General features: G+C 43.0%; 2 protein-coding genes across 2 annotated transcripts; both read left to right on the top strand.

Annotated features, from left to right (window-relative positions):
• The first annotated feature begins 9085 nt into the window (after window positions 1-9085).
• Window positions 9086-17548, top strand: LOC123999563 (5-hydroxytryptamine receptor 3B-like). The gene is made up of 5 exons (XM_046305457.1): window positions 9086-9673; window positions 14217-14374; window positions 15255-15465; window positions 15638-15847; window positions 16275-17548. The coding sequence occupies exons 1-5, from the start codon at window positions 9559-9561 to the stop codon at window positions 16538-16540; spliced, it is 960 nt and encodes a 319-aa protein (XP_046161413.1). The 5' UTR covers window positions 9086-9558; the 3' UTR covers window positions 16541-17548.
• Window positions 17549-18427: 879 nt separating this feature from the next.
• On the top strand, window positions 18428-25075 carry htr3a (5-hydroxytryptamine (serotonin) receptor 3A). Its single transcript, XM_046305798.1, has 9 exons — window positions 18428-18497; window positions 18658-18821; window positions 18928-18972; window positions 19244-19353; window positions 19613-19782; window positions 20603-20763; window positions 21675-21885; window positions 23707-23943; window positions 24350-25075. Exons 1-9 carry the CDS (start codon window positions 18428-18430, stop codon window positions 24661-24663), a joined length of 1482 nt encoding a protein of 493 aa, XP_046161754.1. The 3' UTR covers window positions 24664-25075.
• The last annotated feature ends 79 nt before the right edge of the window (window positions 25076-25154 follow it).

Genomic DNA, 25154 nt, shown 5'->3' with positions numbered 1-25154 from the left:
GACCAACACAAAATTCAAATACAACCTTTACTGTACGATATCAACTTTGGTAATTGTCTCCAGAGGCTTCAAATTAAGGTTTGCAATGACCAACTCCCCAAAGTTCCAAACTTGATAACCATATAACCTTTACATAATGCAAATGCTTGTTAACAGCCAAGAGAAGCAGCTCATAGGGGAAAAAACAGGTGTGTGAGAGACCGAGACAGACTGAAAGAGAGAGTCACAGCCAGGGTGATAACAGGTGGGCCTAAATGGCACAAATGGCAAAGCATAAAGATCCACAGCACAAACCCAGAATTTTCCACTAAACTTTTTGTCCTGTTCATATTGGGGTTCTCATTTCACTGGCACAATTCTCTTTTACTGTGCATATATTTTGTGTATATTTTGCAGTGCAAGCTCAGAGCAGACTCTCTTAATAACTTTTTGTGACTACTGTGTGTGTTCTCACCTGTATGACGGCACTGAACCAGCAGGTGTTGCCCATGTTGTGGATGCCCACAGGCCACCCATCCTGGCGGATCCAGTCTGCAGGGCTGCAGCTCTCTCCCTGGGCCTCGCAGCACTTCCTCTTCACTCGTGCAGCCCTGTCCTCCAGTGCCCTGGTACACACCAACACATGTCACTCATCAACTGTAGGCAATGGTCTGATTGAGTTACCCCTGGGTTGTGTTCATTGGGCACCAAATGGAAGAAAACTGACTCAAATGGGGAGGGAGTACATGAACCTGTCCAATGAGAAATGCTCATTTTTGTTTTCTGTTGCGAAATGTTTCAAAACGTTTTCTGTTGCGTGCCCCTATGAACAGGACCCTGGTATTTCACAGTCATCCTTTTTCGTTTACGTTATTTATTGCTCATACCACTGTTCACTTCAGATATTATCACTTTTTAATTGAGAGATGACTTAATTGGTGACTTTGTTCAGCAAGAAAACAGCAAGCTAAGGGGCGATGGTGAGGTACTGGACTACAATACCACTATACCTGTTGAGCTCCATCTCCTCTGCCTGGGATTCTTGCAAGCTGAGCTCGATGGCTGTCTGAAGGTCATCTTTAGGTGGAGCCCCTGAGAACATTTTAGAATGAGTCACAACATAAAGCACAGATTTTATGTATTCAACATCAGATATCAGTTTACATTGGGAAACAAATAATCGTCTTTGTTTATCACCAGACCCTCAGCATTTTTCTCCTTTCCTTCCCAACTTCCGGCCTACTTTTCTGGGTCTCCTTGTTGGCTTCTGTGTCTGCGGTCTCCTCAGTCCCCTGGCCCTCCTCTGGAGGCTGTGTGGTCAGCAGTCCAACAGCATGGCTGATGTCCCCCTGGCTGACCTGGTATCAGAGAGTGGACATTACAATGGGACCTTTCCAAGACCTATAGCTCTACCCTGACCTTGTGCCAGTCTGTTTCTGATAACTCTGACTAAAGACATAGCAGCTCAAGCAGAGATAAACCTGCACCTCAAGTTTCACCCCTACGGAGTCCTTCTAAAGGATCTATTCCAATGCGGAGAGAGAAATAGGTTATCTAAAGAGTCATAAGCCTGGTGAGGGACCCAGCTGACAAAGATGTCCGGGACAATGGACTTTATTTGACCATTTAAGCAGTAAGTCACTGAGAACTCATTTGCAATAACGACCTGAAATCTTCATAACCTGCATATTGTACATATGAGCTTTCCCTTCAACTAGTTCATACTCATTGACTAATGGTGTAAGCATGACATCTCACAGTTGTAATCTTAGACACTAATTCAGGGGCGTCAAACATATGGTAAACAAAGAGTGTATTCAAGAGCATGTGTTTCAACTGATGGAGGGCACAACACAAGTGTTTTTAGATAATTGACGTTTAAGGCAAGAAATGATCAAATAGTTTGACAACCCTGTTCATAAGCTTTTAAATGATAACAAACAACTATCTTTTCCAGTGACGAAGACATGGATGTATCATGGTATGGTATGCAAAATGGGTCAACTATGAGCACCTTTATCTCCTGAACGTATTGGCATTCAGGTCAAAAAAGTCACTTTCTGACTACTTCTTCCATGTGCAAACTAGTATGGAAAGTTATTTTTAAATCAAAAGGGACGGAGGAAACCTGGCACCATCCCTATGGTGAAGCATGGTGGTGGCAGCGGCAGGGACTGGGAGACTAGTCAGGATCGAGGGAAAGATGAACAGAACAAAGTACAGAGAGATCCTTGATGAAAACCTGATTCAGAGGACTCAGGACCGCAGACTGGGGTAAAGCTTCACCTTCCAACAGGACAATGACCCTAAGCACACAGCCAAGACAATGCAGGAGTGGCTTCAGGACAAGTCTCTGCATGTCCTTGAGTGGCCCAGCCAGAGCCCGGACTTGAACCCGATCTAACATCTCTGGAGAGACCTGAAAACAGCTGTGCAGTGACGCTCCCCATCCAACCTGACAGAGCTTGAGAGGATCTGCAGCGAAGAATGTGAGAAGCTCCCCAAATACAGGTGTGCCAACCTTGTAACGTCATACCCAAGAAGACTCGAGGCAGTAACCGCTGCCAAAGGTGCTTCAACAAAGAACAGAGCAAAGTGTCTGAATACTTATGTAAATGTGATATATATATTGTTGGCTGCTTTTCCTTCACTCTGCAATCCAACTCATCCCAAACCATCTCAATTGAGTTGAGGTCAGGTGATTGTAGAGGTCAGGTCATCTGATGCAGCATTCTATCACTCTCCTTCTTGGTCAAATAGCCTGGAGGTGTGTTGGGTCGTTGTCCTGTTGAAAAACAAATGATTGCCCCACTAAGCACAAACCAGATGGGATGGCATATCGCTTCAGAATGCTGTGATAGCCATGCTGGTTAAGAGTGCCTTGAATTCTAAATAAATCATAGTGTCACCAGCAAAGCACCCCCACACCACTACACCTCCATGCTTCACAGTGGGAACCACACATGCAATGATCATCCATTCACCTACTCTGCGTCTCTCAAAGACATGGCGGTTTGAACCAAAAATCTCAAATTTTGACACATCAGACAAAAGGACAGATTTCCACTGGTCTAATGTCCATTTTTCATGTTTCTTGGCCCAAACAAGTCTCTTCTTATTGGTGGCCTTTAGTAGTGGTTTCGTTGCAGCAATCTGACAATGAAGGCCTGATTTACGCAGTCTCCTATGAGCAGTTGATGTTGAGATGTGTATGTTACTTTAACTCTGTGAAGGTTTAATTTGTGCTGCAATTTCTGAGGCTGGTAACTCTAATGAACTTATCCTCTTCAGCGGAGGTAACTCTTGAGTCTTCCATTCCTGTGGCGGTCCTCATGAGAGCCAGTTTTATCATAGCGCTTGATGGTTTTTGCGACTCCACTTGAAGAAACTTTTAAAGATCTTAAAATGTTCCATATTGACTGACCATGTCTTAAAGTAATGATAAACTGCCATTTCTCTTTGCCGTTCTTGCCATAACCCTATTTGGTAAAAGACCAAGTCCGTATTATCTTCTGTATACCATCCCTACATTGTCACAACTGATTGTCTCAAACAGAAGGTTTTGGGTAGTCTTTCTGTCAACCCAGAAGATAGTCATCATGATCGCTACCTGGCTCCTCGAAAGAATGATAGACAAACGCATGCGCCACACAGAGGCAATATTGCTGGAAATTAATTGGTAGATAATGTTACCTTTGGCTTTTTAAGCCAATTACGGATATTAGGGGTGGGATAATGTCAATGTGGATTTGATGGGATGGTATGCAGAGAAAGTGAGCGGAGTGGCCTTCACTCCAATTCCACTTCTTATCCAGATCCTTATTAGATTTTGTACAAATAATGTTCTTCGGCCATACAAGATTTTTTATTTGATTTGTATGATTATTTTCCATATGGGCAGGGCCAGGATGAGGGAACAAAGAAATATGATTTGTGCGGATTTCATTTCTAGTCCATATTCCGAGGTCAATTTTTAACCGGAGTAGTGTCATTGGAAGTAAATAGGAGTCTATGTGAGGCTATATATTCCACCATGTGGGTACTCTAACCCAATGTTTCCCGAACCAGTCCTGGCCCTGCACATATTTGATCTATTCCAACACTAAAACACCTGATTAGTTGTCTAGTTTAATCAGGTGTGCCAGTGGATTAGATCAAACATGTAGAAAGGCTGAGGGTCACAAGGATCAGTTCGGGAAACATTACAATGGTACTACATGAATGGAATGGAACCAACTAAAACTTTGCTATGCACATTGTTTGCCAGTTTGCAAGCTCAGATAAGTCTCACGTAAGTCTACAGCCTGGCAAATATGTTCAACATCACTCACTCAGTGTACAGGAGTCATGATCCATTTATACCTAATACAATAACTTAAAGTATCCTTAAGGTTTTGAAATGATACACCAGAAAAGTAGTGGCCAAACAGTTCAAATAATATATATATATATGTGTGTGTGTGTGTGTGTGTGGGTATATGTGTGTGTGTGTCAGCTGAGAGGCATGAGGCTATATAAAGTCCCCCCCAATAGCAGCAGGTGGAAATGTCAGGGTAACAGCGTGGCAGACATATATGGAGAGCTGTGGTCTTGGTCAGCCCCTATTTTGGGCCCTGAAATGATAGCTGGTGCCTCTGTTAATCATTCCCTTTACAACGCTACCAGGGTTTAAGTGAAAAAGGCAGTGGATGTTTTTCTGACATACACAAAAAGCCACTTGAACCCTGACCCAGATTACTGTAAATAGGACATGAATTTGGGGGGGGGGGGGGGGGCAGTTATGTCAAGCTATAAAATGGGGGCTATAAATGGGCTAGACATGTTGATTAATTACTAGCCAAATAGTGGAGGAACTCACTAAAACTCTATCCCAAATGAAATAAATCTGATCATGTACTTACTTTGTACTGTGTGAGACGTAATGTGTAATTTGCCTCGTCTTGCATTCCACTGTTACAAAATAGAATAAATAACCAATAGATACAGTGAGCAAATTACTGTGAAACACAACAAATGGGAATTGTTTATGATTAAGCATAATGAGTTGAAGCTGGTCGGGTTTTGTCCATTTTGTAGAATACTAGCGGACTAAACTCCACTCCATGGTAAAAGTTCATCATAAACTTTCTTCACCATGGAGTGGAGTTTAGTACACTAGTAGGATACAGGTATATTCCAAAACTATGGGTAGGCTATGCATGTTGTTAGTGCTTTTGACAGACTACCTTTCGCTAATTACAGTTATTGCAAAGATTTATGACAATAACATAACTATTTTTCCACCTGGTTGTTGTGATACATTGAACGAGACGCCATTTCAAACATATTTGTAGGTCAGACAGAATACTTCGTGACAACAGTTTAGAAATAAATATAATCTCCCACACTTGAGATAAATTGAAACAAACGTCATTCACTGTTCACAAAGGAATAAGGTCGTGTTGTGAAATGATTTAGTGGCTATCCACACAGAAAATGTAGGATGTATCTCTTTTGGTTAGTTGTTACCGATCTCATGGCAGGTTGAAGTTTTTTGAAATGTCACTTGTTGCATGTTCATTCCACTCCGTTACTTAGTGCTCACCGAATTCGTTGTTTTCCCCATGTTCACTCTGTTGTTCAACTCTCATGGCAGAAAAGGCCGAATGTCTTGTTTATTTCCCCCAAATGCCTACACTTCGGATTTTAACAAAAGTTCATCTCTCAAACAGCCACACCCAAGCAGAGCTGAGAAGAGCGTATACGCCTGTCAAAAAACGGACGCGCGCAACCAACTATGGGTGCGCGCGATTACGGCAATGGACAAATAACGTTCAGGCAAATTATTGATACATCATTATCATTATTACGGATAAATAAACGTTAGCCTAAACTGTTTTGAAATATGTGCACCTACTGTGTAGGCAAGGGGGGGGGGGGTATTCCAGGGAATCTTTAGTTCAAGCTCATTTACTGCATTTTTACTCAATTTAAAAACTCTAAAATGGTATTTGGAGAAGAGAAAAAAACAAGCAAAAATTCCCCAGACATCATCACCTTGGCTGCTGTAGCTCCCTTCACCTCAGTCGACAAGGAACATAACATTCTACAAACTCTACTTTAGTAAATCATTCAGCAGTTATGCAACTAGCCATCTACAGCCATCTTTCACCTCTGCACTGCCACAATACCAAAGGAGTGGGTCTGCCTCACTCCTTAAAAAAAGTATCATCTTACCATGTTAATAGAAAATCAATACAGATGCCACTCAAACTTTCCCACACAGGTCCATTTACTGTTGAAAGCGAGTAAAGAAGAGACATCAAACTCTCCAGAATACATTTCAGAACGAAAAGAAACAGAAAGAAAGGAAAATGACTTTGAAGATCATCTGACATTACAACATTTAAGGGAAGATTTAGGTGTATAAAACTGATTGGGGATCGGCAACTGGTTGCTCAACATGATATCTATTCTCTGGCTTCTACTAAGCTCAGGTAAGATTTACTCACACAGTTTTCCTCTTCTACAATCCGTTTTGGATTAAATATCCATAAATATGAATTAAATAAAACATTAAAGACCAGTTCACCAGTCAGTGCTATTAAGAATTGTCTACATGAAACATGCTTGAACTTTACATTTAAAGATGATTGACATGTTATTGCAAATGTATGACTAAATGGAACCCTTCTTTGAGCTTCCTATCCTGTAAATCCAATTATATGATCACAGGCAGTCCATCCCTTTGAATCTCAGTGTTTTAACTAACTCAAACTAGGGTTGCAAAATTCAGATAATTTCCTCAAAATTCCCAGAAATCCTGGCTGGAGGATTCCTGGATTTCCTGTTTATTCCTTCCTGATTCCAGGAGTATTCCAACTGGGATTTCTGGAAAACCTGGGAATTTGGGGAAAGTTACTGGAATTTTGCAACCCAATCTGAAACAGACAATTATTTTTCATGTGAGACAGATAAATCAAGATTTAATGCATGGATGGTAAAATATGTTTTATTTAATAATAATGTTTCTTCATTATGTTTAATATACATGTTTTTCATTCTTAGTAGTGGAGTTAACCATTGTGGAGACATGTCACAATGTCTGTAAACGTAGCACATTGAATTAATGGTCTTAAATAAATATTTGTGACACAATAATCATGTTGAGAATAGATTATACCGTAAATTATCAGGTAGACTTTTGTCATATACAAGACGGACAGGGTTTGCATTTTATTTGATAGAGGTAGGGTTGCTCAATTCAGTTAACTTTCCCAGGTTTTCCAGAAATCCCAGTTGGAAGATTCCTGGAAACAGGAGGGAACAAGCAGGAAATTCTGAATGCTCCGACCAGGATTTCTGGAAAACCTGGACATAAAAAAACCAAATAGAACATTTTGTAACCTTATATATCAATGAGTTTAATTTCATATGATTGATTTACTACTTGACTTCCATTCAGCCCCTCTAGCTGAACAGGTAGCAGATAAACCCAAGAGGTCTGCTCTGAACCAGCTCACCAGGACCCTCCTGCGTAAATACGACTGTGGAGTGAGACCTGTTCAGAACTGGACCAGACCCACGCTAATCCACATAGACCTCATACTGCAGTCGGTCCTTGATGTGGTAAAGAAAAATAACTCTATATGGCCTCATCTAAATCCGTCATTATTTAAATATAAAATACAATACAACTACCTGCCATGCTTCTGGTAATATGTGACACAAGAAATGAAAACATTGTCAAAATGATCATTTAAAAGATTAACATTTCATACCATTTGTATGAAATGTTAATATTGTTTCAATAAATACATTTTGACCATTTGTATTTAAATATTTCAATAATCTGCCAAAACAATTTACACACAAAAATATAATACAAATCTACTTTTTACAGGATGGAAAGACCCAGCAAGTAACCACAAGCATTTGGTACCGACAGGTTGGTATGAATTGTCGTCTCTTATCGATGTTAATGATAGTCCCAAATGGTTTTGCTTGTCAGCAATCAAGTCTTCAAGATACTGTATGTAACTTTCAAAACATCTAAATACGTATTTTGAAAGTTACATATATTGAAAACTTGATTGCTGAGAAGCAAAACCATTTGGGACTATGTCAACAATGGATGAATGAAACAAATACCAAAAAGGTAGTTTTTGGGTGGAATTTTCCTTTAAGGACTGGGGAGTTTTTCAGGATAAAAAAAAGAAACGGAATGGAGCTAAGCATAGGCAGAGTCCTAGAGGAAAAACTGGTTCAGTCTGCTTTCCATCAGACACAGAGATGAATATTTCTATATTTCATTTTCAATAAATTTGCAAACATTTCTAAACACATGTTTTCAGTTTGCTATTATGGGGTAGTGTGTAGATGGGTGAGAGAGAAAAAAAGTTATAACCTGAATTCAAAATGGATTACAAAATAAGTCAAAATAAGTCAATGTGTATGAATACTTTCTGAAGGTACTGTATAACATGTCTGGAAGACAGGGAACCTGATTCAGCAAATGCAACTTCAACCGTGTTTGGCATGCAACAATTGAGTTGTTGAATGCCAAAACAGTCATGCACCCATCTGTCATGTACTTCATATGAATGGTCGTGTGATGCGTTTCCCGTTTGTGATGTCAGATCTGGACCGATGAGTTCCTGGTGTGGGACCCCGAGGAGTTTGACGGGATCACTGAGATCTCCCTGTCCTCTGATGCTATATGGGTGCCCGATCTCATCATCAGTGAATTGTAAGATTTGACACCATATGTATTCCTGTTGAAATTACATAACATGCCATTGGATTACTCAATACCCTCACATTACTCAATACCCTCAGACTCTTCTCAGAAATATTTGGCCTTTTACTTTAAAATGACAGACAAGTGTTCTGACCCTAACATGCTGACCACTCGTGCGTTGAAAAATAAATGTACACATACATGTTATTAAATCATTGCATTCAGGCGCTAAAGTAAAACTTGGTTCTATTTGTGATGCTTGATGCACTGCAAGTCCCACCTCTCCCATCTCCTCACCCATGTGGGTTATTGAAAGGTGAACTGAGGTCCACACTCCAGTCGGTGGTGGTAATGCACCTCAGAGTTGGTTGCCAACCACCATAAAAAGTCCAATGAAGAAGAAGAAACCTGAAGGAGGAGAGATTACTAGAAACAAACTCGGTTTACCCTTTTATCTGTGGATTAATTGTCGGAGTAAAGGACCTAGTGCATTTCAGGCAAAATAACAACCCAATGTTTATATCCCAGGACAAATTAGCTATCAACAGCAAGCTAGTTAGCTAAATTGCCATAAATGTTTGCTTTTCGACCTGTCCCCGAATTAATATAGTTGATTCAGAGTTTGTTTTCATATTTCAACCTGCGTGTCCTGATCGCGTCTGGTGTGGATGGACAAAATTAACATGCACACAATGGCACACACGCGGTCTGGTCAGCATGTTGGGGTCCGTGTCTCATGTTCAACATACTGTAAGCAGCTGGAACTCCCATCTTACCCATAAGTCTGTGGTCCTCCCCCTGTTAGTGTGGATGTAGGGGAGTCCCCTGCCATCCCCTATGTGTATGTCAACTCGTCCGGGATGGTGAAGAACAACAAACCCATCCAGGTGGTGTCTGCATGTGACCTGGAGCTGTACGCCTTCCCTTTCGATAAGCAGAACTGCACGCTGACCTTCCGCAGCTGGCTTCACTCAGGTTAGCCTAGAGAGAGAGATGTAAACATGCTAACGTAGCTACCCAGTCAAATGACAGATCCACATGCTTCACTCAGGTTAGCCTAGAGAGAGATGTAAACATGCTAACGTAGCTACCCAGTCAAATGACAGATCCAGATGCTTCACTCAGGTTAGCCTAGAGAGATGTAAACATGCTAACGTAGCTACCCAGTCAAATGACACATCTGGATCTGCACAGATGGATGACGTGGCAGTAACAAAAAATTAGAAGGGCAAAATAATAATGGAATATATTTTCATAGACAAAATGCATGCATTAGGCTATCATACATACAGTATTTAGTAATTACAGTAGTTAGTCATTTGATTTACACTGCTCAAAAAAATAAAGGGAACACTTAAACAAGACAATGTAACTCCAAGTCAATCACACTTCTGTGAAATCAAACTGTCCACTTAGGAAGCAACAATGATTGACAAATTTCACATGCTGTTGTGCAAATGGAATAGACAACAGGTGGAAATTATAGGCAATTAGCAAGACACCCCAATAAAGGAGTGGTTCTGCAAGTGATAACCACAGACCACTTCTCAGTTCCTATGCTTCCTGGCTGATGTTTTGGTCACTTTTGAATGCTGGCGGTGCTTTCACTCTAGTGGTAGCATGAGACGGAATCTACAACCAACACAAGTGGCTCAGGTAGTGCAGCTCATCCAGGATGGGACATCAATGAGAGCTGTGGCAAGAAGGTTTGCTGTGTCTGTCAGCGTAGTGTCCAGAGCATGGAGGCGCTACCAGGAGACAGGGCAGTACATCAGGAGACGTGGAGGAGGCCGTAGGAGAGCAACAACCCAGCAGCAGGACCGCTACCTCCGCCTATTTGCAAGGAGGATCGGGAGGAGCACTGCCAGAGCCCTGCAAAATGACCTCCAGCAGGCCACAAATGTGGATGTCTGCTCAAACGGTCAGAAACAGTCTCCATGAGGGTGGTATGAGGGTCCGACGTCCACAGGTGGTGGTTGTGCTTACAGCCCAAAACCGTGCTGGATGTTTGGCATTTGCCAGAGAACACCAAGATTGACAAATTCGCCACTGGCGCCCTGTGCTCTTCACAGATGAAAGCATGTTCACACTGAGCATGTGACAGACGTGACAGTCTGGAGACGCCGTGGAGAACGTTCTGCTGCCTGCAACATCCTCCAGCATGACCGGTTTGGTGGTGTGTCAGTCATGGTGTGGGGTGGCATTTCTTTGGGGGGCCGCACAGCCCTCCGTGTGCTCGCCAGAGGTAGCCTGACTGCCATTGTCACGCCCTGGTCATTATATTTTGTGTTTTTGGTATATGTTTGGGTAGCCAGGGTGTGACATGGGTTTATATGTTGTGTTTTCGTATTGGGGTTTGTGGTAATTGGGATTGTGTATGATTAGGGGTGTGTCTAGTTAGGCTTGGCTGCCTGAGGCGATTCTCAATTGGAGTCAGCTGCTTATCGTTGTCTCTGATTGGGAACCGTATTTAGGCAGCCTGAGTTCGAGTTGTATTTTGTGGGTGTTTGTACCTGTCTCTCTGTTAGTCACCAGATAGGCTGTAATTAGTTCACGTTCCTTTTGTTGTTTTCTTATACAGTTATTTCATGTACCGTATTTATTTCATTAAAGACATGAGTAACCTACACGCTGCATTTCGGTCTGACTCTCTTCATTCAACAGATGAAAGTCATTACAGAAACACCCACCACTCACAGACCGAGCAGCATGTGAACTGGCAGGATCTGAAGGAGGACGTTATGGAAAGCAGAAGCAGGGATTATACGACGTGGGAAGAAATCGACAGGTGGGCGGCCGACCCAGAGCGAGTGCAGGAGCCGCCTGGGATTCCCTACAGCAATGCGAGGAGGGCTATAGACGTATGGATTTGAGAAGGAAAGCACGGCTATACAGAGCGAAAACGGAAAGTAACGGGGGAAAGCGCAGAGAGAGAGTGGCTGAGTCAGGAGTCAGACCTGAGCCTACTCTCCCTGTTAATCGTGAAGAACAGTTGCAGTGGGAGAGACTGCACCATTTGGAGATTTGGACATGGGAGGAGGAATTAGACGGTAAAGGACCCTGGGCGCAGCCGGGAGAATATCGCCGTCCCAAGGAGGAAATAGAAGCAGCTAAAGCGGAGAGGCGCAGGTATGAGGAAGCAGCACGGCGACGCGGTTGGAAACTGGAAAGTCACCCCAAAAAATGTATTGGGGGGGAGCTAGAGGGGAGAGTAGTTATGCCAGGTAGGAGACCTGCGCATACTCCCTGTGCTCACCGTTGGGCTAGAGAGACCGGGCAGGCACCGTGTTATGCTATGGAGCGCACGGTGTTCCCAGTGCGGGTGCAGAGCCAGCTGTGACACATACCAGCCCTTCCTATTGGCCGGGCTAGAGTGGGCGTCGAGCCAGGTAAGCTTGGGCAGGCTCGGTGCTCAAGAGCTCCAGTGCGCCTGCACGGTCCGGTCTATCCAGAGCCACCTCTACACACCAGTCCTCCGGTAGCAGCTCCCCGCACCAGGCTTCCTGTGCGTGTCCTCGCTCCAGTACCACCAGTTCCAACACCACGCACCAGGCCTCCAGTGCGCCTCGCCTGTTCAGCGCAGCCAGAGCCTTTCTCCTCTCCTGCGCTGCCGGAGTCTCCTGTCTGTCCAGCGCCGCCAGTGCTCCCAGTCGGCCCAGCGCGTCCAGTGCGCCTCGCCTGTTTAGCGCAGCCAGAGCCTTTCTCCTCTCCTGCGCTGCCGGAGTCTCCTGTCTGTCCAGCGCCGCCGGTGCTCTCAGTCGGCCCAGCGCGTCCAGTGTGCCTCGCCTGTTTAGCGCAGCCAGAGCCTTTCTCCTCTCCTGCGCTGCCGGAGTCTCCTGTCTGTCCAGCGCCGCCAGTGCTCCCAGTCTGCCCAGTGCTCCCAGTCTGCCCAGTGCTCCCAGTCTGCCCAGTGCTCCCAGTCTGCCCAGCGCCGCCAGTCGGCCCAGCGTCGCCAGTCGGCCCAGCGTCAACAGACAACCTGAATCATTCAGTTCCACCAGCCAGCCAGGATTTACCGGAGCCTACTACCTGCCTGACCTTCCTCAGTACTGAGCTTCCTCTCAGTACTAGGCTTCCTCTCTGTACTGGGCTGCCTCTCAGTACCGGGCTTCCCCTCAGTACCGGGCTGCTTCGGTCCCGGGCTGCCCCTCTGTCCCGAGCTGCCCCTCGGTCCCGAGCTGCCCCTCGGTCCCGAGCTGCCCCTCAGTTATGTGGGTATCAGGGTGAGGACTATTAGGCCATGGTCGGCGGAGAAAGTGGATTATCCCAGGACGCGAAGGAGAGGAAATAGGACATTAATGGAGTGGGGTCCACGTCCCGAGCCAGAACCGCCACCATGGACAGACGCCCACCCGGACCCTCCCTATGCTCTTGAGGTGTGTCTCGGAGTCCGCACCTTAGAGGGGGGGGGGGTTCTGTCACGCCCTGGTCATTATATTTTGTGTTTTTGGTATATGTTTGGGTAGCCAGGGTGTGACATGGGTTTATATGTTATGTTTTCGTATTGGGGTTTGTGGTAATTGGGATTGTGTATGATTAGGGGTGTGTCTAGTTAGGCTTGGCTGCCTGAGGCGATTCTCAATTGGAGTCAGCTGCTTATCGTTGTCTCTGATTGGGAACCGTATTTAGGCAGCTTGAGTTCGCGTTGTATTTTGTGGGTGTTTGTACCTGTCTCTGTGTTAGTCACCAGATAGGCTGTAATTAGTTCACGTTCCGTTTGTTGTTTTCTTATACAGTTATTTCATGTACCGTATTTATTTCATTAAAGACATGAGTAACCTACACGCTGCATTTCGGTCTCTCTTCATTCAACATCCTCAGACCTCTTGTGAGACCATATACTGGTGCGGTTGGCCCTGGGTTCCTCCTAATGCAAGACAATGCTAGACCTCATGTGGCTGGAGTGTGTCAGCAGTTCCTGCAAGAGGAAGGCATTGATGCTATGGACTGGCCCGCCCGTTCCCCAGATCTGAATCCGATTGAGCACATCTGGGACATCATGTCTCGCTCCATCCACCAACGCCACAGACTGTCCAGGAGTTGGCAGATGCTTTAGTCCAGGTCTGGGAGGAGATCCCTCAGGAGACCATCCGCCACCTCATCAGGAGCATGCCCAGGCGTTGTAGGGAGGTCATACAGGCACGTGGAGGCCACACTCACTACTGAGCCTCATTTTGACTTTTTTTAAGGACATTACATCAAAGTTGGATCAGCCTGTAGTGTGGTTTTCCACTTTAATTTTGAGTATGACTCCAAATCCAGACCTCCATGGGTTGATAAATTTAATTTCCATTGATCATTTTTATGTGATTTTGTTGTCAGCACATTCAACTATGTAAAGAAAAAAGTATTTAATTAGAATATTTCATTCATTCAGATCTAGGATGTGTTATTTTAGTGTTCCCTTTATTTTTTTGAGCAGTGTAGTATCAAATCAATAGCAGGTCATATTGACTGAGTGTCATTAAGGCTTGTGTCATTAAACTCCATCCCTTGACCTTTACCATCGTGTATGCAGTGAATGAGGTGAACCTGACACTGTGGAGGAGTGCGGAGGAGATCGCAAATGATCAGAAGTCATTTATGGACGATGGCGAGTGGGAACTGTTGTCTGTGCCCTCCCGCTACTGGCATCTCCGCCTGGACGACAGAGACTACGCCCACATCCAGTTCAACGTGTGTGCCTACCGTTTACCAGATATCTCTCTTGTTTCCCTTTAGATACTCGATTTGAATTAAAGTAATTTAAGGAATACAAATATGACCTATACGTCTAGTGCAATCTGTATCGACTTACACAGCAAAGCATATCCAGCCAGTCGGTAAATAGAGAATAGGTGTGATAGTGGGATTTTCTAAACGGCTTGATGTCTATGCAACAAAAAAAGTACACACTTCTCTTGTAGGGAGAATGTGACTGTACAATGACAACTAAAGCAGATTGAGTAGCGACAGCAGTTTTTTTGCCATCCCATCCTCCTTGTCCTCCTGCTGTGAGGAAGTTAAAGGGATCAGCCAGGGCTTCACAGACGGGATTAAGCGCTAATGCTAATAGATGAGGCTGAGGCGCGTCCAGCATGCTGAGAGAGAGAGGCACCATAATGAGGCTGTCTCTGTGGCAGCTGATCAATGGCCGTCTTGTTCTGCCAGAGAAATGGGCTCTTGGCCCGGCGCAGGTGGGTCTGAGAAGATAGGCTAGGCAGGGCTGCTGTTCTACATTCAGCTCAGAAGGGCACTTAATGATGGATTGTCTATCCAGCAGGACTTACTTGGGTTACATTTACACTATGACTCGTTGTAAAAGTGTTTGTTGAGGGGATTTGTGTGTTTTTGGGCACCGGAAGAGAATAGGAGGGTAATACTATCGACTAGAGTTTTCTTGTGGGTTCAGTTGAGGAAAGTGAGTTGAAATCAATCAAAGTCATATTCGCTCACTCTTTCCCGCTCGCTCTCACTCTTTCCCGCTCGCTCTCACTCTTTCCCGCTCGCTCTCACTCTTTCCCGCTCGCTCTCACTCTTTCCCGCTCGCTCTCACTCTTTCCCGCTCGCTGGTCAGGTGTTGATCCGCCGGCGCCCCCTGCTGTACGTGGTGAGTCTGCTCATCCCCAGCATCTTCCTCATGGTGGTGGACGTCATCAGCTTCTATCTGCCGCCCAACAGTGGCACCCGTATCACCTTTAAGACCAGCATCCTCCTGGGCTACACAGTCTTCAGGGTCAACCTGATGAACGAGATGCCTGCCACCGCCATCAGAACACCACTCATAGGTATCCTACACCAGCTCCTTTCCTCATCTTTGTTTTGAACTTTCTCTAATATTGTTTGACACACCAAGCATGCCATTCATACCCAGCCATGGCCAATGCTTTGTGAAATGTCTTGAGACATTTCTAACAGGTGTTGTTGAGGTGTTGTTGTTTGGTGTTTTCCATCCTACAGGTGTGTTCTTTGCGGTCTGCATGGCGCTGCTTGTGCTGAATTTATCCATCTCCATCTTTGTGGTGAAGCTCCTCCACCACAACGAGAAGGAGGTCAAGGAGATGTCAGTGTCCGCCTGCCTCCTCGACAAGTACGGCTCGTCCAGCCAGACCTTCCTCGAGAGCAACTTCACCTCTGTCAAAACGCTGGTCGACGTGGATCAGTGTGGGGGTGAGAGGGAGAGTGGTGAGAGGGAGGATGTGTTGTTGAGAAGCTTTATATTTCTAGGTCATAGGACATCAGAGAGTGACTAGGTATGACAAACAAACACTTAGCAGGTGGTTGTTTTCCTAACTTAACACAGATTTACTTACCTCAGATTTCTGATTCCCTTTCATTTGTAATGGCCAGCTCTGACACGTTTATATGTTGACAACATCTTTCTCTGTGTTAACATCAAATGAATAATATAAATAATAATATAAATTATACATCTTTACAGTGTCTACACATACACCTAGTCATTTACCTTGATTGCGATGTAGCAACAAAATCTTGTCTTTAGGGAAAAAATAAATATGTTCTCTTTGGACATTAATTTGTCCAACCCCATCATCACCCTTTATCACCCCACTTACAGTTCATGTCGTCCCTCCAGGCTATGAGTTTGACCTGGCTCCAGAGGAGGACCTACTGTCCCTGAGCGAGCTCCAGGAGAGTGCTCCACGGCTGGAGAGGCTGCTCCAGGAGGTGGTGGCCCTGCGGCTCTACCTGCAAGAAGGGGAGAGTGACGATTTGGCCCAGGCCGACTGGGTGGCCCTCTGCTGCAAGGTGGACATCCTTCTTTTCCGAGTCTACCTGTTCATCCTGGTTGTCTACGCCAGCACTCTGCTGCTACTGTGGGCCAGCTGGAGCTCTGCATGAGGAGAGGAGGAATTGTTGTTCAAATGTTATCGGCATGAGGAGAAAAAAATGTATTTTTCTTCAACAAAATGTTAAGTCTTTTTAGTGTTATTGATGAGGGCGACTTAATCCCTTTTCTCCCCCTTTCTTTTGATACTGTAGCTAGAAGCTATTAAGTGAACACTGTATTCCCATTTACAATTGGAAGATGGTGCCCATAAATCAATATGGGCTGATGTATTAACATATTCCTTCAACTGAAGATCTTCATAAAAAGATATCTTACTCCTATTCTCCGGGTACATTCCGCAACGTCAATGTGATGTTATTCCACATTAACTTGAATCACCATGCTCCCCTGAAACTCGTACCAAATCAATAAAGCACATTCAAAGCTTAGGCAACTGCATTCCCTGTTGGTTCACTGATAGTCATAAAAAGACACATGAGCTACTCATAAAACCCTTGGCTGGGAACAATCTTTGTAAATAGAATTTTCACTTGAACAGCAGACATTTTTCTTTGAGCAGATCACATTACAACCGGTTGTATGGACACCTCTGAGTTGAGAAGAGAAATTAATAATGGTTATTGTTTGTTGTAATGTTATATTGTACATTCATACTTGTGATGTAACTTCTTATTCCCCATCATATCAAGCAAGTCCTGTTGCAAGTTTTTTATTTAAATCAACTGTGGCTCTTGGTTTGATTGTTTATCCTGTTTTTAGCTGGTGTTATACAGGGATATAGATGTTTTAGAATCATATCAAAGCCTCCAGCCAGTACAGTGAGTAAAGGTTTCTATCCAAGAAAATGTCTGGTTTGCTCTTAATACACCTGTACGCTTTTAACAGCCTGCAATGTTAATCCTTAATAAAAGAGACTACATATTTTCAAGTGTTTTTGTGTGTGTCATAAATGGACATTATTTTTTCAATGGTATTATCTCGTCCAATCACATAATAAAAGTCATAAATGCAATGTTGTTGTAGATTTCAGTACGTGTTTCCCCTAATTAAAAGCATGAGCTGGCGCACACCCAGAGAAAATAATTTAGTGTAATGTCATTACCCTGAAGAGGGCACAGTGATGCTGAAATGTTGGCGTTTTACCAAATAAATTACTGGGAGTTAAATATAAGTGTGCGACTCTATTTCTTTATAGCTTACAGTATGTATTTCCCCAACATACACAGTTTAAGATATCAAATGATTTAAATGATAGGCTAACCTAGTGAACAAATTAACAAAATAATGTCTAACATCAGTATCAAATGTCAGTTCGGTCTTGTTAGTGAGAGAAGAGAAAACCGATCTGCACTTGACCTCCCATATGCCAATGTTGAAAAACAAGCTCAAGAGAAAATAGGCCTATGCTCTTCTGTATGTTCAGGAAATCAATGTCTTAACGCAGTTATAGGTTACATACAACTAGATCATAGACTTGGCCTACATCATACTGTGTTTGGAATTTTATAGAGATCAATCATTTCCCCACAGTATGAAAGATATTGAGGATTGAGTTGAAAGAAAAATGCCAATATCCCACATGAAACTTGATCCAGACAGAGACATCTGGCTACACGATCAGATACTGTAAATAGTATGATTGCTCGGAGTTATCTGCTCAGGGCAGGTGGTGACATAACCTCCACTGCTTCCAATCCTCATCATCAAATTAACGATGAACACACCCTCATATTCATAGTTACATCAGCTGGCTAAGCCAGCCTTATCCAGAAAGCAGGAAACCTAATTTAACTAACATATGATACAGTAGACATTGGGCTTACAGTCAACAATCCTGAATATGGGTCTCGGGCGGCGCCAGTTGACCGCTACATCTCAAAGCTGAGCGCTGCTCATTATTGGCAAGCTTAAGGCGGTGAAGTGAAACTTTGGTCACAATGAGAGTTTCAGCACTCTGGACAGTGCTGGTCTTGCTTCTGATTCAAGGCACCGCGAGAGCCTGCACAGGTAAATCATTCCATATAGGCTGTGGCGTTTTTGACTGAGGTTGCTATTTTCTATAGGCTAACACAACATAATAATTGTACAACCCTTAAGATGTTGCATTTTAGTGGATAGCATTATGTTTAAATCCATATGCTGTAACAATGTGTTTTACTTGTTTTAGTCAAGAAACTGAGCAATAATACCGGACGCTTTGCCAATGCCACCTTGGTACGCCTCTCCGAATACTTGAGTGCTGGGTACAAGAAGGGTGTGCGACCCGTGCGCAACTGGCGAAATTGCACAATGGTGGCCATCGACCTTATGGTGTACTCTATCCTCAGTGTGGTATGCCGTATAAATCAGATAGTAGAAGAGTTCCGTATACTGAGACAGTGTGTAGCCTATGTAGATCTTCACTATTTCCTCTGTGTGCTGCTGTGTTTTACAACAGGATGAGAAGAACCAGGTTCTGACAACATATATATGGTACAGGCAGGTAAGACATAACTATTTGTAACAGTATAATAACTATTTAAACTAATGGATTTGGTTGAATAAACGTTTCCAAGCATTTAAAACATTCCTAAAAGTACAGCAGAACATTGGATATCCTCACCTTTGGACATGTATCAAACATCTTATCAGAGGAACTAGTTATAAGCCTTTATACAATACTTATTCATTCATGAATTATTAATACTAGACCATGCTTATTGCGCTTATGCTATAACTCTGTATCAGGAAATAATGCTACAAGTCTTTATCAGGAATGGACAGACGAATTCTTGGTATGGAACCCAGAGGATTTTGATGATGTGAATCAAATGTCCATACCGACTGCGAATGTGTGGGTGCCTGACATACTAATCAACGAGTTGTAAGTAGCCTACAGTGTTTCGTTATTGTGGGGGTAGGACAACGCATGAGGCCACAGATAACATCATTTTAGTCACGTAAAATGATGTATAAAAAAGTATAATTTATCTGCTGATGTAAACTGATAAAATTGGATACTTTGATAAAGCATTACCAAAGTAACATGTAAAGTGTGACTTAGCCTACGCTAAAATATTAGTTGTCTGAATCAGCCACAAACATCTTTTTGCTTTGAGTTGTTGTGTTTCGTAATCTCTCAGTGTGGATGTGGGGAAGTCTCCGGACATTCCCTATGTGTACGTGACCCATTATGGACTAGTGCGCAACTACAAGCCTATCCAGGTGGTGACCGCCTGCACTCTCAACATCTACAACTTCCCATTCGACGTCCAGAACTGCAGCCTGACTTTTCAGAGCTGGCTCCATACCCGTAAGACATGTGTTATTTAGTTGTGTAGTAATTTGCATGTGAGGTAAGGCTTTTCAACTGCACATACAGCAGTGGTGGAAAAAGTACCCAATTGTCATACTTGAGTAAAAGTAAAGATATCTTCTTAAAAAATGACTCAAGTAAAAGTGAATGTCACCCAGTAAAATACTACTTGAGTAAAATACAAAGCATTTGGTTTTAAATATACTTAAGTACCACAAGTAAATTGAATTGCAAAAAATAGACTTATGTATCAAAAGTAAAAGTATAAATAGTTTCAAATTTGAATCAAACCAGACGGCACAATTATCTTGTTTTTTTAAAAGTTTACAGATTGTTGGCGTGGGCCGCTGGCTCTTTTGGAAGTCAAGGAAAATGTATGGAGTAAAAACTACAATATTTTCATGTAGTGAAGTAAAAGTAAAAGTTGTCAAAATATAAATAGTAAAGTACAGATACCCCCCAAAACTACTTAAGTAGTACTTTAAAGTATTTTTTACTTAAGTACTGTAGACAACTGCACAAAAGTACCAGGTAAGAATGCCCTTCATGCCCTTACTCAGTCTTAGTCCTCTATTGTTTTGTTACTTCCATCTTGATAGTTCCTGGAATTAGGATGTCATTTGTCTTCTACTTTTGTTTCAAAATAACCTCAATATAAATGTATTCTATGTCATCAGTGCCAGATGCTACATGCTACACCATTTTCACCCCGCTAAAAAACTAAAAAATAATCTGTGGCAGGGTACAGTTGATAATGTCCATTACATAACTTACATTGATCTGAACCCACTGGTCTCGGTCTCCTCTGTGTCTGTAGTTAATGACATCGATCTCAAGCTGATGAGGAGCGCAGAGGAACTCAAGGTGGACAAGAGTGTCTTCATGAACCAGGGGGAGTGGGAGCTTCTTCACGTCCTGTCTAAATACAAGCGCTTCAGTCTGGACAACATTGACTCCTATGCAGAGATGAAGTTCAATGTGAGTATGCATAATATAATCATTCATTACCTTGTATTTATGTATTCAAGACAGGTTATGGAAAGATATTATTTGGCAAAGACTGACCTAGTCAAGTAGAAGAATGGTTAGGGTTGCAAATTTTTTTTTGCAAAAAACTTTCGCCAAATTTCCAGGTTTCCCAGAAATCCTGGTTTTTGTGCTTATTCCCTCCTGATTCCAGGAATCTTCCAACCAGGACTTCTGGAAAACCTGGGAATTTGGCGAAAGTTATCTTGCAACCCTGTGAGTGATGATTAAATAAATAGCAATAGTTAAAAGAGCACAATATTGGGTTTGCAAAGATCACCACATCAATTTAGCAAGTATCTACACCTGTTCAAATTATGTGCAGTATGGTATACTTTTCAATTATTCAAAACCCCCTCAACACCTGCATGTACACAATATCTTCGCTTATTCCATTTACTCAAAACCAACTGAACATGACAGAAAGGCAAGACCTTCAGTAAGGAGATATACTAGATAAATGTAAATGTAATACTATAATATAAAAATATAGAACTATATGAGATATTAACTTTGACCTCTACTGCAAGAGGCTTTATTAGATCATCTTCAGCTGCATTAAATATGTATTGAGAATGGTTGTTTTTCTTATGTGTCAAACAAAGAAAACAGGCTTACTTTTCTGAAAATTAACAAAAGTATATGACTGAGGATCTATAGGTGATCTATAGTGTGTGCACTCCCACCTCACTTTCAGGGTCATTGCTAGAATCTGTGGGTATATTGTTGTCTACCATCAAAACATTGTTTTGCCAGATATCTGTAACTACTATCGATGTGGAAGTGCGTACCTACCTGTTCATGACTAATTTATGTTCATTTACTGCTCTATTGATGATGATGATCATGATGAACGTGATCAGGTGGTGATCCGACGCAGACCTCTGTTCTACACTGTGAACCTGCTGCTGCCCAGCATCTTCCTGATGGTGATGGACCTGGTAGGCTTCTATCTCCCTCCGGACAGTGGAGAGAGGGTGTCCTTCAAGATCACCCTGCTTCTGGGATACTCAGTCTTCCTCATCATCGTCTCTGACACGCTGCCCGCCACCGCCATCGGGACGCCGCTCATAGGTCAGATAGAGAAATGCACAGTGGTTGGAAAAGTACCCAATTGTCCTACTTGAGTAAAAGCAAAGATATCTTAAAGACTCAGTGCAGTCAAAAACATGATTTACCTGTGTTTTTATATACATTTCCATACTATGAGGTTGGAATAATACCCTGAAATTGTAAAAAAGATGATAATGCTCTTTTAGTGTAAGAGGTGTTTGAAAAGCCTGAAATGTCAACCTGTTTTAGTGGGAGGACATTTTGGCCTTTCGATGACATCACCATGCGGTAAACGAGTTATTAGACCAATAAGAAAGAGTTCCAAACCTCTCTGCCCAATAACGGCACATTTTCTGTATTCCCCACTCAAATTCTTGCTTGAGAAATTGCTCTTAGCTGAGAAGCTATTTGTTTATTTTTTACAATTTTAATTGAAAACAATCACACTAGCTATTCCATTCAGTTGGCGATCGACTTCCATGCAAATATTTTAAAATATGTATAAATAAAATATGCACATTTTCCCGCCAGTGGTGTTTCCACCAAACAAACTTGTTGTGGATAAATCAGTGCGTGATGACGTAGAGCACACAAAATGTAATTTTCCGTTTTCTTGTACCAAATAAAAATCGTAAGTTCAATGTGTTTCCATCGCCTTTTCAACTCAACTGATAGTTTTGTCACAAAAACGGTTGCGTTAAATAGCAAATGTGCCTACGTACGCTCTAGGCAACAGTTCGCAGATACAGTGCGATTAGGCTGTGCGGGTGGGCTAGTATACATGATTATGGATAATCGTGAGAATATTTGTCAATGGCAGTAAAGCATCAATCTTCATGTCACCAGAATAAGACCCTTGATATTTATTGGAAATGAGCATCAAACTCATCACCATGCACTTTCACCACCTTGTGAAGTTCATCACTTATTTAAATCTGTAGACTAATAAACTGCATTGTTTCCCCGAGCCATAGTTGGAGGACCACACAACATATCGTCTCGTGACTCCAAGTTTACTTTGATATAATGGTTAATACGTCAATATTTGCGCATCAAGGTATTTCCACCACCATTTCTCGCACAAGTAATTTTTTACAGACAAAAAGAGTCCACCATGTCGGACAAACAAATTATCTGTCTGTATTTATAAAATTGTACCGAAACTTCCGGTTATTTTTATTTTTACGGTATGACTTTACTAGCATAAAAGTTGCAGATGGAAACGTGGTTAGATCTTTAATAGAAAATGACTCAAGTGAAAGCCACCCAATAAAATACAACTTTATTAAGCAAACCAGATGTTTGTTTTGTTCTTGTTTACAGATAGCCAGGGGCACACTCCAACATAATTTACAAATTAAGCATTTGTGTTTAGTGAGTCCGTCAGATCAGAGGCAGTAGGGATGACCACATGTTCTGATAAATTCATGAATTTTATAATTTCCTCTCCTGCTAAGCATTTGAAATTAAAGTACTTTTGGGTGTCAGGGAAAATATATTTGAGCAAAAAGTACATATTTTCTTTAGAAATGTATTGGAGTAAAATTTAAAAAAAAAATATAACTAATAAAGTACAGATCCCTCCCCCAAAATACGTGAGTTTTTACACTATTGGAAATGCAGCTGGTGCATTTGTGGCTCAGATTTGTCATTAAGGTTGGGATTGCAAGCTTGAGTAAGTGGTGAAGGACTAATGTTTGTTGGGGCCCTGGTCAAAAGGCCCTGATCAAAAGTAGTGTACTACATAGGGATTAGGATGCCATTTGGGATGCACACATTGCTTTTTTTAGGCTGTACCTTGCAGTGTGCAGAGGTAATATCGATCTTTCCTTCTCTCTCTAGGTGTATACTTTGTAGTGTGCATGGCCCTGTTGGTGATCAGCTTGACAGAGACAGTGTTGATAGTGCGACTGGTGCATAAGCAGGACCTGCAGCCCCATGTACCCCAATGGCTCAAACACTTGGTGCTGGAGCGGGCCACAGTCCTCCTCTGCATCCGCAACAAACACAGCCTGTGCTCCATGCTGTCCAGGGACTCTGACCATCTGGGCCACTACAAAGAGAACAACATCAGCCCAGGTAATACATCTACAGGCGGGTTGGGTAGGAAGAAGGATATGAAAGAAGGGGCAGGAAGGAAGGAAGACTAGGAGAAAGGAAGGAGGGAGAGGGACAAGAAAGACCAGTAGATCATGGTGAGCTGAAGGATCTAAGGCACTATAGAATTCTCTCTCTCAGCTGTGTTCAGTGATTGGAAAAAATACAGCATCATTATGACACCAATCGTAGAGCGAGAAAGAGAAAAATATACATTTACAGTTTTGTTTTCCCACTTTGGAAATAGTCAATATACGGTACAATGTCTCTCTTTTTGAGCCAATATATACATTTAGCTCCACAAGCTCAACACAACATTGGATACTCAACATACAAATAAATAATGTTATATGACCCCCCCACCCTCTCCCTGTGTGACCCCTTGCAGCTCGATGCAATCACCACCACCACCTTCACCACACCTGCGAGAGTGGCCGTGGTGGCGGGGACATCATGGAGCGGGGTCTGGGGGGCCTGTCTGTGGTGCGTGACAACACGCCGCCCGTCATGGACAACATCCTGCAGGAAATCTCATCTATCCGCGGCTTCCTGGAGAAGAGGGACGAGTCCCGGGACATCGCCAAGGAGTGGCTGCAGGTGGGCTACGTGCTGGACGTCCTGCTCTTCAGGGTCTACCTGGTGGCCATGCTGGCCTACAGCATCACCCTGGGGACCCTCTGGTCCGTGTGGCAGTACGCCTGAGGGCCTCACAGTGAAGGAGGGCCTGACGGAGAAGGTGGAGGGCTTCACTGTGGAGAAGGGGACAGAGGGCTAAAGCGTGCCTGATACAAAAGCGTTTTTATTGAGGTCGATCTATTTAGTTGAGCCTCATGGTGGAGGTAAAGTAGGGGGTCGTTTGAGTCTGGGGTAATTCTCGGGAGTAGAGGAACGAGGGGGAAGATGATAGATTGGATGTTGGTATAGTTTACACTCATTTCCCTTAGCCAGTTGCCCCTTTCTAACACTGTCTATCTTACTGCTTTGTGTATTGTTCGGGTCTTGATTAACTAGGAAAGGCCTAAAGAACTGTTGAAAAAGTTCAGATATTGTATCCTTTGTCAGCATACAGGTGTATTTATATTTGTTTATTTGGATCCCCATTAGCTTTTGCAGACACAGCTACTCTTCCCGGAGTCCAGAAAAACACAACACATGACAAGTGACAAAACACTGATAGACAAGGACAGTCACAC

The sequence above is a fragment of the Oncorhynchus gorbuscha genome, linkage group LG16 (assembly GCF_021184085.1).
Source record: "Oncorhynchus gorbuscha isolate QuinsamMale2020 ecotype Even-year linkage group LG16, OgorEven_v1.0, whole genome shotgun sequence".
Classification (NCBI taxonomy): Eukaryota; Metazoa; Chordata; class Actinopteri; order Salmoniformes; family Salmonidae; genus Oncorhynchus; species Oncorhynchus gorbuscha.
The sequence above is the reverse complement of the archived record's forward strand: the minus strand, read 5'-3'. Positions and strand labels throughout refer to the sequence as shown.

Coding starts and splice junctions, on each gene's coding strand:
- LOC123999563 (XM_046305457.1), top strand. CDS start 9,559: ATGGTGAAGAACAACAAACCCATCCAGGTGGTGTCTGCATGTGACCTG. Junction 14,375..15,254: donor ACGCCCACATCCAGTTCAAC/GTGTGTGCCTAC, acceptor CTCGCTGGTCAG/GTGTTGATCCGCCGGCGCCC. Junction 15,848..16,274: donor CGACGTGGATCAGTGTGGGG/GTGAGAGGGAGA, acceptor TCGTCCCTCCAG/GCTATGAGTTTGACCTGGCT.
- htr3a (XM_046305798.1), top strand. CDS start 18,428: ATGAGAGTTTCAGCACTCTGGACAGTGCTGGTCTTGCTTCTGATTCAA. Junction 18,822..18,927: donor TGTACTCTATCCTCAGTGTG/GTATGCCGTATA, acceptor GTTTTACAACAG/GATGAGAAGAACCAGGTTCT. Junction 18,973..19,243: donor CATATATATGGTACAGGCAG/GTAAGACATAAC, acceptor AGTCTTTATCAG/GAATGGACAGACGAATTCTT.